This window comes from Mycteria americana, chromosome 13, assembly GCF_035582795.1.
Source record: "Mycteria americana isolate JAX WOST 10 ecotype Jacksonville Zoo and Gardens chromosome 13, USCA_MyAme_1.0, whole genome shotgun sequence".
In the NCBI taxonomy this organism is placed as follows: Eukaryota; Metazoa; Chordata; class Aves; order Ciconiiformes; family Ciconiidae; genus Mycteria; species Mycteria americana.
Genome location: NC_134377.1, coordinates 3546028 through 3556553, shown reverse-complemented (window position 1 = coordinate 3556553; position 10526 = coordinate 3546028). Strand labels below are relative to the sequence as shown.

The 10526-nt window shown below is 72.1% G+C and overlaps 1 protein-coding gene across 2 annotated transcripts; it reads left to right on the top strand.

Annotated features, from left to right (window-relative positions):
- The first annotated feature begins 316 nt into the window (after positions 1-316).
- GAS2L1 (growth arrest specific 2 like 1) lies at positions 317-8888 on the top strand. 2 transcript variants are annotated; one of them, XM_075516510.1, is made up of 6 exons: positions 317-585; positions 1554-2204; positions 4433-4540; positions 4798-4894; positions 5203-5530; positions 6649-8888. In XM_075516510.1, exons 2-6 carry the CDS (start codon positions 1560-1562, stop codon positions 7901-7903), a joined length of 2433 nt encoding a protein of 810 aa, XP_075372625.1. In that variant the 5' UTR covers positions 317-585; positions 1554-1559; the 3' UTR covers positions 7904-8888. The 2 variants fall into 2 exon arrangements, with proteins under 2 accessions (XP_075372625.1, XP_075372624.1); XM_075516509.1 differs by having other exon boundaries at positions 318-585; positions 1550-2204.
- The last annotated feature ends 1638 nt before the right edge of the window (positions 8889-10526 follow it).

The following is a 10526-nucleotide window of genomic DNA, read 5'->3' as shown; positions in this document are numbered from 1 at the left end:
TAGGGCTGCCTCAGTTTTCCCCACCCGCCCCCGCCGGGTCTGCGCTCCCGGGAGCAGGGGAAGGGCCCGATCCTGGGTCCGAAGCTCCGGGGGGGGGGGGGGGGGGCGGGGGGCGGGGGCAGCTCCAACGGGGGGGGTCCCCGGGCCGTGCATGGCCCCCCCGTGTCAACTCACACGCGGGCCGGGGGTGTCCCTGTGCTGTGCGTCGCCATGTCGCTGAATGTCCCGTCCCCCCCCCCGTGTCCGTGTCCCGCGTGTCGGCCCGTCCCCGCCCGCCCCCGCCCGCCGCTCCCGTCCCGGCCCTTTCTGGGCCGCCTCCAACTTCCCGGCCGGGGCGCGGCGGCGGCGGCGGCGGCGGCTCGGGGCTGCGGGCGGGCGGGCGGGCGCTGCTCGCTCCTCGCTCCTCGCTCCGCTCCGGCCCCTCCGCTCCGGCCCCTCCGCTCCCGGCGGCGGATGGCGGCGGGGGCAGCGCGGGGCCGGGCGGCGGCGGGGCCCCCCCGGCGCTCAGAGCCGCGGCCCGGCCCGGAGCCGGCAGCGGGCGGGCGGCGCGGCCCGGCCCGGCGGTAGCGGAGCGCGGAGCCGGCGGTGAGTGCGGGCGGGGGGGCGGCCGGGGGGGGGGGCGGGGGGGTGTGTGGGGGGGTCCCTGTGCCCCCCCGCGTGTCCCCACCCGTGTGTGTGTGTCCCCCCGGGGGGGCTGGTCTCCCGCGCAAGTCGGCATCTGCCTCGCAGGTGCTGACGCTGTTTCCCCCCCCCCCCCCCCCCCCCCCCCCCCCCGCAGACAGACAGACAGACAGACAGAGTGTGTGTGCGTCCCCCGAGAAAGACACCCTCCCCCCCCAAGGGAAGGGGGACCCCGGGTATAGAGACCCCCCCCCCGAGGAAGGGGACACCCCCCAGGGACACCCCCGGGGAAGGGACCCCCCCAGGGAGTGGGGCTGGGGGGCGGCAGCGGGGGTCACTGGGGCTCCCCCCGGCCCGGGGGTCACCAGCCCCCTCGTACCCGGGCAAGGACAGGGACCCCTGGGTGCAGCCCCCACGGCTGGGCGCTGGGGCCCCGCGCCCCCCCCCGGGGGTGGCGGCCGGGCGGGGGGTGCTCCCTGCCCCTGGCACCAGGGTCCCTGGGGGTGTCACCTGCTCCCGCGCTGGTGGCAGCCGGGATGGTGACACCCACCATGACTGGGCAGCTTTGGGTGGGGGTGTCCTCTCCGCCGCAGACCCACAGCAGGGGCCGGGGGGGGGCCGGGGGTGACAAGGGACTCGTTAACCCGGGGGAGGGGGGGGGCAGAGGGGACACGGGGTGGGGGGACACGGTGTCGGGGGGACACGGTGTGCCGGTCCTGGCAGGGGACAGGCAGGTTCTGGAGATGGTGGTGGGGACCCTCCCGCCCACGGGTAAGGGTGGGGGAAACTGAGGCACGGAGGGGTCACCGGGGCGGGGGGGGACACACAGGACCAGGCGGTCAAACTCTGCCCGGGTGGGGGACGGCGGGGCCGGGGGGGGGGTTGCCTGCCCGTGTCTGCCTGTGACGGCACCCGCTGACCCCCGCAGGCAGCTCGCCATGGCCGACCCCAGCCACATCCAGTCGGCCGCCTCCAAGAGCATCCGTCCCTTCCGCTCCAGCGAGGAGTACCTGGAGGCCATGAAGGAGGACCTGGCCGAGTGGTTCAACACCCTCTACGACCTGGACATCCAGGTGGACACCTTCCTGGAGAGCCTGGAGACGGGCTGCCACCTCTGCCGACACGCCAACAACGTCAACCGCATCGCCCTGGACTTCCAGCAGCGGTACCCCGAGGTGGCCGCCCGTATGCGCGTCCCGCAGAACGAGGTCATCTTCCAAGCCAAGAACGTGGTGCCGGGTTCCTTCATCGCCCGGGATAACGTCTCCAACTTCATCCAGTGGTGCCGGCAGGACCTCGGCATCCAGGACGTCCTCATGTTCGAGACCAATGACTTGGTGCTGAAGAAGAACGAGAAGAACTTTGTCCTCTGCTTGTTGGAGGTGGCCAGGAGGGCCTCCAAGTTTGGCATGTTGGCCCCCATGCTGATCCAGATGGAGGAGGAGATCGAGGAGGAGATGAGGGACCAAATGGCCTACGGCGTGCTGGGCACGCACCAGGAGAGCCGCGACCCCCAGGTGCCTGCCTACCCCAGCAGGGCCCGGCCCATCGCCCTCTGCGACCTGAAGAACCTGGATGAGCTGGTGAGACGTGCTCCCCTGGGAGCCTGGCGCTCGGGTCCTCTCTGTCTGCCCAGCGGGCTGCTCTATGGCCCCTGGGAGGTCCTGTCTCTCCACCCAACAGGGTGCTCTATGGCCCATGGGAGGTCCTTGTCTCTCCACCCAACAGGGTGCTCTATGGCCCCTGGGAGGTCCTGTCTGTCCACCCAATGGGCTGCTCTATGGCCCGTGGGAGGTCCTGTCTCTCCGCCCAACTGGCCATGCTCTATGGCCCCCGGGAGGTCCTCCCTGTCCACCCAGCCAGGCTGCTGCCGCCCATGGGATGTCCTTCCCCACCCACCCTGGCTCCCCAGGGCCCGTGGGAGGTCCTCAGCCGCCCAGCCAGGCCCCCGGGCCCTGTGGAGCCTCCTGACGTCAGGATGGGTTATTTTGGTGGCCGTGGCCATAATCACAGGGGGGACATGGGTGGCAGCTCCGCCTCTGCCACTTCCTCCCCGCGGGGGGGGGGACACACAGTGGTCCCCACCCCAGGAACCTGCTCCTGCCCAGCCCCAGCCCTCCTCCTCCCCCCAGCACCTTGGGGCTGGTGTCCCCGGGGACAGACAGACAGATGTGGGGACATCCTGGCTGCTCACAGCCGTGATTCAGGGCGTCGAGAAGCTGGGGGGGGTCCCCTCCGCAGGCCGGGGTGCAGGGACACCCCCACCCGCCCCGGGGCCGGGAGGCTCAGGAGGGATTAAAGCTGGGCTGGGTGCAGGATCCGGCCCGCGCGCGAGGCAGCGGATTAATGCGGACACGGGGGGGACACGGGGGGGACACGGGGGGGACACGGGGGGACCTGCCCTCCCCTGACTCCCTAAGCTCAAAGCCGTTTTTTAATTGAAACCCCGATTCCTCATTACCTCCCGCAGCCGCCACGCTCGGGGAGCATCCTGCACCCCCCTGCACTCAGGGGCGCTGCAAAGCCCCCCCCGCCCCCCCCGCACCCCCAAACCCCCCCAGCCCCCCTGGCCGGGCGCTGCCAACCCCGGCTGCATTTTTCCGGGCTGCGTAATTCCTTGCCATCGGCTTTTATGGGCAGCGCTGGAGCCAGGGAGGAGCCTGACGGTGCCGGATCCGGCCCGGCTGCTCCCCACGTCCCCCCCGGATGGCAGCAGGGTCAGGACCCCCCACTCACTGCAGCCACCACCCCCCCCGTGCCTCAGTTTCCCCGGTTGGGGCTGACCTTGCCACCCGGCTGCTGCCCCGGATGGGAACCAGAGCGGCCGGATCCTGCCCTGGCTGGACCCCTGTGACGGGCACAAAGGCAGAACTGAAAAAAAAAAAAAAAGAGGAATTATATAAAAAAAAAAAAAAAAAAAATTTAGGGGTGAGGGAGGCAGCGCTGCGTCCCCGCCCCGGGCCGGGGCAGGATGCGGCCGTGTCCCCGCGTCCCCCCGTGGCTCCCTGCCTAATCCCTGACGTCAGCCCGGCCAGGCCGCGGGCAGGCCGGCCGCCCCGGATAGAGCAGGCAGCTGGCGACAGGCAGCGGGCAGGCAGCACTGTCCGGCAGCCCCACGGCGATGGGGGTGTCCCCTGGCCGGCCCCCCCCAAATCCTCCCTTTGGCTTTTTATTGGTGCCAGATGCTAAGGGGGGGGGGGGCAAAAAAAAAAATGGGGCTTGAACCCTTTTCTGTTGGTGGATGTGGGTGCAGCGGGGCGCTGGAGGCCCCTGCCCCATAGCGGGGTGCTCGGGGGGGGGGCAAATCCCCCGTGGTTTGGGGATTAGCAGGGCTGGGGGGGTTCCTCCTCCTTCCCAGTTTTGGGGCGGCTCTGAGCTCCCCACACCCGGGGGGCCCGGAGCGGGTGGGCTCCAGGGAGTGGGGCTGGCGGCAGATGAAGCGAGCTGTGTCCATTCTCAGCCTGCTCAGGGGCGGCCGGCCATGGGAAGCCCCCCGGGCCTCTCTCCCACGGCATGTGGGTGCTGTGGGTGCTCCCCGCCGCCTGGGGCCGCGGTGGGAGCTGCCGGCTCGGGCTCCCGCACGAACCCACCCAGCCGCTCCCGGCAGGTCCAGGCAGCGCGCTGCCCACGGGCCTGCCCGCTCCCGCGGGGGAGAGCACGGGCAGGAGGAGGGGAGCTGCCGGACCGGGACCAAGCCGGTTCCCCCCTCTCCATGGGCTCTATACAGCCCCTCCGTGTGCACCTATCTATAGGGGCTGGCCCTATAGCTGGGGGTCCACGCCCCACCGACCTCTCCCCTCTCTGCCGGCAGGTGCGGGAGATCCTGGGCTGCTGCTCCTGCCCCTCCCAGTTCCCCATGGTCAAGGTCTCCGAGGGTAAATACAAAGTGGGCGACTCCAGCACGCTCATCTTCGTCCGAGTAAGAGCCACCGCCGCGCCTCTCGCCCCTGTGTCGCCCCCCCTCCGCCACGACCCCCCACCCTCCTCCTTCCCTCGCTCCTCGGCGTGGTGGGGACCCGTCCTGAGGGACCCGGTGGTGGGGTGGGCCCTGAGCTGAATTTACTCCCCACAAGCTGCCCCACGTTGCGGACGTGGGGGGCCGTTCGCCCCCCCCCCAGGAATGGTCCCTCCTCGGCCACGTCCCGGGGGGCAGGCAGGGTGACGGGCTGTCCGCAGGTGCTGAGGAGCCACGTGATGGTGCGTGTCGGCGGCGGCTGGGACACACTGGAACATTACCTGGACAAGCACGACCCGTGCCGCTGCTCCTCCCTCTGTGAGTGCCCCCGGGGCCCAGGGACCCCCCCCCGGCCGGTGCCACCCCACCTCACCACGTTTCTCGGCTCCTGGCTCTCCTTGGGGCTCCTTTCCCTGAGGCTGGGCTGCTCAGGGCGCTGATCCGGCTGAAATGGGAAAAGGGGGTGGGGGTGAGAAAGGCGGGGTTTTGGCCAAATTAATTCCCGAGGCGATTAACCCACAGCCTGGGAAACCCCGGCCGGGAAAGCCGGGTGCCGGCGTGACGCGAGGCGGGGGGTGGGTGGCGAGGGACGTCCCCCCCTGACCCCCCGGCGTCTCTGTTTCCAGCTCACCGCCTGCCCCAGCCCCGCACCCCCGGCTTCTCCCCGCAAAAACCAGCTCCCGGCAGCTTCTCCCCCGCGCCCTGCGCCCCCAGCCCCGGCACCCCCCGCCGCCCCCGTCCGGGCGGGCCCCCCTCGGGCGGGGGGGACAGCGGCCACGCCAGGACGGAGCGGGGCGGCCACCAGCCGAAGGGCCTCGGGGACACCGGCATCCCAAAGCCACCGTCCGGTGCCAAGCAGGAGGGTCTGCCCCAACGGGGGGGCCCGGCCTCCCTGCCCGGCTCTGCCAGCCCTTCCAGGAGCCCCGCTGAGCCCCGGGCAGCCAGCACGCTCAGGTAGGGCACCCATGGGTGCTGCCTGGGAGGGGTGGGGTGGGGGGCGATGGTCGCCTGCCGTCGCCCTGTGCCGGGGGAAGGAAGCCCAGCCCAGCTGGGGAACCCATAGCACCTCCCAGGCCCAGCCCCATGGCAAGGCCTCTGCCCCACGGCGAGGCCTCGGTCCCACAAGCAGGCCTCGGCCCCACAGCAGGACCCAGCCCCACGGCGGGGCGGACGCCCCGCCGTGGGGCTGGGTCCTGCTGTGGGGCAAAGGCCTCCTCCCTCCTGAGGGAACCAGCCCTGGTCGAGCCCCGGCCCATCCCTGCCCCACGCCACCCGTGCTCTGGGGGTCGCGGCCGTGGGGTCCGCGTCGTCGTCCCCCCCCGCCTCTTCCCGCCGCTGCCGGCGCGCAGGCGCAGTGTGCACGGCGAGGGGTGGGGCGGGGCCCGGCGAGGCCACGCCCCCTAGGCGATGATTGGCATGGGGGAGGGCTGCACCCTGGCGACGCGGGGGGGGGGGTGCGATGGGGGACAAAGGGGGGTGGAATGTGGGGTGCAATGGGGGGCAATGGGGTGTGTGAGTGGGGGGAAGTGGGGGGCAATGGGGTGTGCGAGTGGGGGACAATGGGGGGGCAATGGGGTCCGCAAAGGGGGTGGAATGGGGAGCGGAATGTGGGGTGCGATGGGGTGTGCAAGTGGGGGGCAATGGGGTGTGCAAAGGGGGGGCAAAGGAGGGGTGGAATGGGGAGTGGAATGTGGGGTGCGATGGGGTTGCAATGGGGTGTGTGAGCGGGGGGCAGTGAGGGGTGGGGGGGGGGGGGCGATGGGGGTTGCAATGGGGTGTGCGAGTGGGGGGCAGTGGGGTGTGCAAGTGGGGGGTGGAATGGGGACTGGAATGTGGGGTGCAATGGGGTTGCAATGGGGTGAGTGGGGGGCAGTGAGGGGCAGTGGGGGGCGATGGGGTGTGCGAGTGGGGGGCGATGGGGGGGCGGCGGGGGGCAATGGGGGTTGGAATGGGGTGTGCGGGTGGGGGGCAGTGAGGGGCGATGGGGTGTGCGAGTGGGGTGTGCGAGTGGGGGGCGATGGGGGGGCGACGGGGTCGCACTGCCCCCCAGCCCCTCTCCGTGCCCCCCCCAGGCCCCGCGCCCGCCGCTGCTCGGGCGACAGCGACTCCTCCGCCTCCTCCGCGCAGAGCGGCCCCGCGGGCCCGCGGGACGGGAGCACCCCCCGCCGCCGGGAGCCCAGCCGGGGGCTTCCCCCGCAGCCGCCCCGCGACGCCGGGCCCTGCCCGGGCGGGCGAGCGGCGGCCCCGGAGGAGCGCGGCCGCTCGCGGGTGCCCAACGGGCCCGGCCGCGCCCCGCCGCGGCCGCGCAGCCAGGGCCGGCCCGGGCCCCGGCCGCTGCTGCTCATCAGCCGCCGGCGGGACGGGCAGCACTCGTGGGCGCGGGCCGAGCCCCGCTCCCGGCCCGGCAGCCCCCCCCGCAGCCGCACCCCCGCCCGCAGCCCGGCGCCCGCCCCGCGCCGCCGCTCGCTGGAGGAGGGCGGGGGGCGGCCCGGGGAGGCCCCCGGCGGCGGCGGCGGCGGCGGCGGCGAGGAAGAGGAGGAGGAGGAGGAGGCGGCGGCCCTGCGGCGGGGGCCGGGGGAGCTGGCGCGGCGGCCGCGGGCCCCGCTGCGGCTGGAGCCCGGGCAGGAGCAGCAGCTCTTCCGCCGGCTGGAGGAGGAGTTCCTGGCCAACGCGCGGCTGATGGCGGAGCTGCGGGACGGGGAGGGCCCCGCCGCGCCGGCCCCGCCGGCCCCCGGCCCCGCCGCCGACTCGGCCTACTGCTCCTCCAGCTCCTCCTCCTCCTCGCTCAGCGCCCTCGGCAAGCACGGCCTCCCCGCCGAGGACGGCCGGCGGAGCGGGAACGGGGCCGGGCCCCCGGCGGCGGCCCCCGGAGCGGCGGGAGCGGGGCGCCGGCCGGCCCTCTCCAGCTCCTCGGACGAGGGCGGCTGCTTCGCGGCCTCCTGGGAGGCCCGGGAGCCGCGGGGGGGGCCCGAGTCCGACCCCGACTGGGCGCCGGGCGAGGACGGGCTGGCGGAGACGGAGGGGCCCCCCGCCGCGGCGGAGGGGCCCCCCGGGGCGCCCGCGGTCCCCGAGCCGGCGCCTCCCCTCCCCGCGCCGCCCCCGCGCCCCCGGGCCAGGCCCCGGCTGGACACGCAGCCCCACAAGAAGCCCTCCAGGATCCCCACCCCGCGGGGCTATGGGGCGGCCCCCCGGCAGCCCCCCGCCGGCAGCCCCGAGGCCGGGGGGCGCAAGCCCTGGGGGGCCCTGCGGAGCGTCCTCGCCTCCTTCCTGGAGCCCGCCTGGGTCCCGCGGGAGCGCGAGGGGCTGGAGGAGGACGCCTGGCCGTGAGCGGCCCGGCCGGGCGGCCGCGGGCGGCGGGCGGGACGGGGAGAAGCCCCCGTGGACGTCGCGGAGCTGCCGCTGGGGACGGCGCCCGCACGGAGAGGCCCCGGCCGGGCGGTGGCCAGGGACGCGGGGCGGCCGGCGAGCCGGGGACTCCTCCGCTTGGTGACTGTTGGCGGTTGGGGTTGGGCTCTGCAAGGAGCCCCCAGCCGGGTGCGAAGGGCCTGGACGCGCCCCCGTCCCCGTGGAGAGCAGCTCCGTGGGGGTGGCCGCGGCGTGGTCGCGGTGGTGGTGGTGGTGGTGGCCAGAGCAGAGCGCTGCGTGCCAGCCTCCTGGGAACGGGGCTGGAGAGCAACTGGCTCTTCTCTTCTGATCTTTGTCTCTTCCCATCTTCTCCTCTCCTCATTCTCCTTTTGTCATCCTCTCTTCTTGGCCGCCTTGTCTTTTTGGCCTTCTCCTCTTGATAGCGACTTTTCATGGCATTTTCTCTTCTTGTCCTTCTCCCCCTTCTCTTCTTGGCCTTCTCGTCATCTTCTCCTCTTCATGTCCTCCTCCTCCTTCTTCTCTTCTTGGCCGCCTTCTCTTCATGTCATGTTCTCTTTTTGGCCTTCTCCTCTTCATCTCCTCCTTCTCCTTCTTCTCTTGGCCACCTTCTCTTCATGTCATGTTCTCCTCTTTTTGGTCTTCTCTTCTCCTCCATCTTCTTTCTCACCTCTCATCTCTCCCTCCTCTTCCTCTTCTCTCCACATCCAAGATGACTCGGGGACATGCAGCTTACTGTCACAACCTGTATTTTGGGGCATGGGGGGGGATCACTTGTTCCTCTCCAGCACCCCCCAGCCCCTGGCCGGCCGCAGCCGCGTCCGTAGCATGCGTTGACATCCCTAAGGCGGGACGGGGCTGTGCGTGGAGCCCCCCGCCCGGGCCACCGCAGCCCCACCCCTCCGGCCCTGCGTGTTCCCCCGAGCCAGTAAAGCCCAACGGAGCTGAACCCACCGCGTCCAGTCGTCTGTCCTGGGGGGGGACGGAGCCCCAGGGGCTTCGGGACCTGCTGGGGCAGCCAGCGGCAAGCAGGAGGGAGGTGAGACCCTCCCCGAGCCCAGGGGAGGGGGGCTGTGGGGCTGGGGTCTCGAGAGGGTGGGGAGCGGTGGAGGGAAGAGGCGGGGTGGGGGTCAGCCCCGATGTTCTGCACCCCACTGCGGCCATGGGGACTCCTCGCCTGCATCTGGGACCCTTCCACGTCCCCAAAGCCCTTGGGGCTGCCTGGAGCAAAAGCACCCCGCGGCCAAGAGCCTCCACCCGAGAGCTGCTCGCCCCACGGGCCGTCCTCCGCTGCTGCCCGGGGGCTGGGCAGGTTGTGGGTCGCTGCGGGGTCTCGACCTGCTGGTGGGGGCCATCCCGCTGCGACTTTGGGGTTCCCAAAGCAGGGTGTCCGCTGCGTCCCCAGGTGCCCGCCACACATCTCCCCAGGGAGCAGGGCTGGCGCCCAGCCCCAGCGCGGTGCCGGTGCCCCACGGGGTGTCCCGGGGCACTGCCGGTGCCCAGGCAGGTGGCCAGAGCGGGGCCAGCACGCGGCAGGGTGCCCGTACCAGGGTGCCTGTACCAGGGCTGTCACCTCCCGGGGACCCCACACTCATCCCCGACCCCAGGAGGGGCTCACGGGCTGGGACAGGGCCCTGCACCCCCCCGGCACCACGCACCGGCACGGGGCTGCCACGGCAGAGCCCTTAGAGGCTCCGGTGTCAGCCAGGAGCAGAGCGCGGGGCCGAGAGCTGCCGCTGGCCTCCCCCGGACCATCCTGTCCCCGAGAGGCGCCCGGCGCCCTTTCCCCTGGCCGCGCGCCCAGCTCCGCACAATTTGCTGCTTCAGGCTTTGCCGAGCCAGGGGCCACGGCCACCAGCCCCGGAGAGGGCTTATCTCCTCCCTGCGAGGGCAGGGCACTGCTGGGAGGAAGCTCACAGCATCCCGCTTCCCTAGGGAGCACCAGGCCACAGCTCAGGCACTGAACTTAGGGTACCCCCCCCCACCGCCCCGACAGCAGCTCCGTGGGCAGATGTCACCTTTATTCAACGTTCGCTTAAAACAAGTGAACATACAATATATTTATATTTTATATATTAAGATATTTCCTGCACCCAACGCTTCTAGTTAGTGGCGACCCGTGGCTTTATTTCTGGGGGAAGGGGGGAAAGGATAGTGTCACCGCGGGGCGAAGGCGGCACGTCCTCTCCGGCACCCATGGGCGACAGCGGGGAGCAGGGGGAGCCGTGGGGCTGGGGAGGGGTGGCTGCCCCAGCTTGGGGGGCAGAGGGGGGCGAGAGCAGGGGGAGGCGATGCTCGGAGCCCTCCCAGCCCCACTGCGGGGCTGGACGGGGCTGGAAAAGCCCTTTTTTTTTTTTACTCAGGTTTGAGATCCTCAAGCCCTTCTGGGACCCTTGGAAACAGCTCCCACGGGGGAGGGACCCTCTCCGCAGGGCTGGGGCTCACCCGCAGCTCCCAGGGACAAACGCGGGGACAGCCAGGAGCTGCCGTGGGGGACGGAAGAAGCCAGGGCTCCACGGGGAGCTGGCGCAAGAGCCACCCGACCCCACGGCACTTCGGCTGCCGACCGGCACGGAAGAGGCTCAGA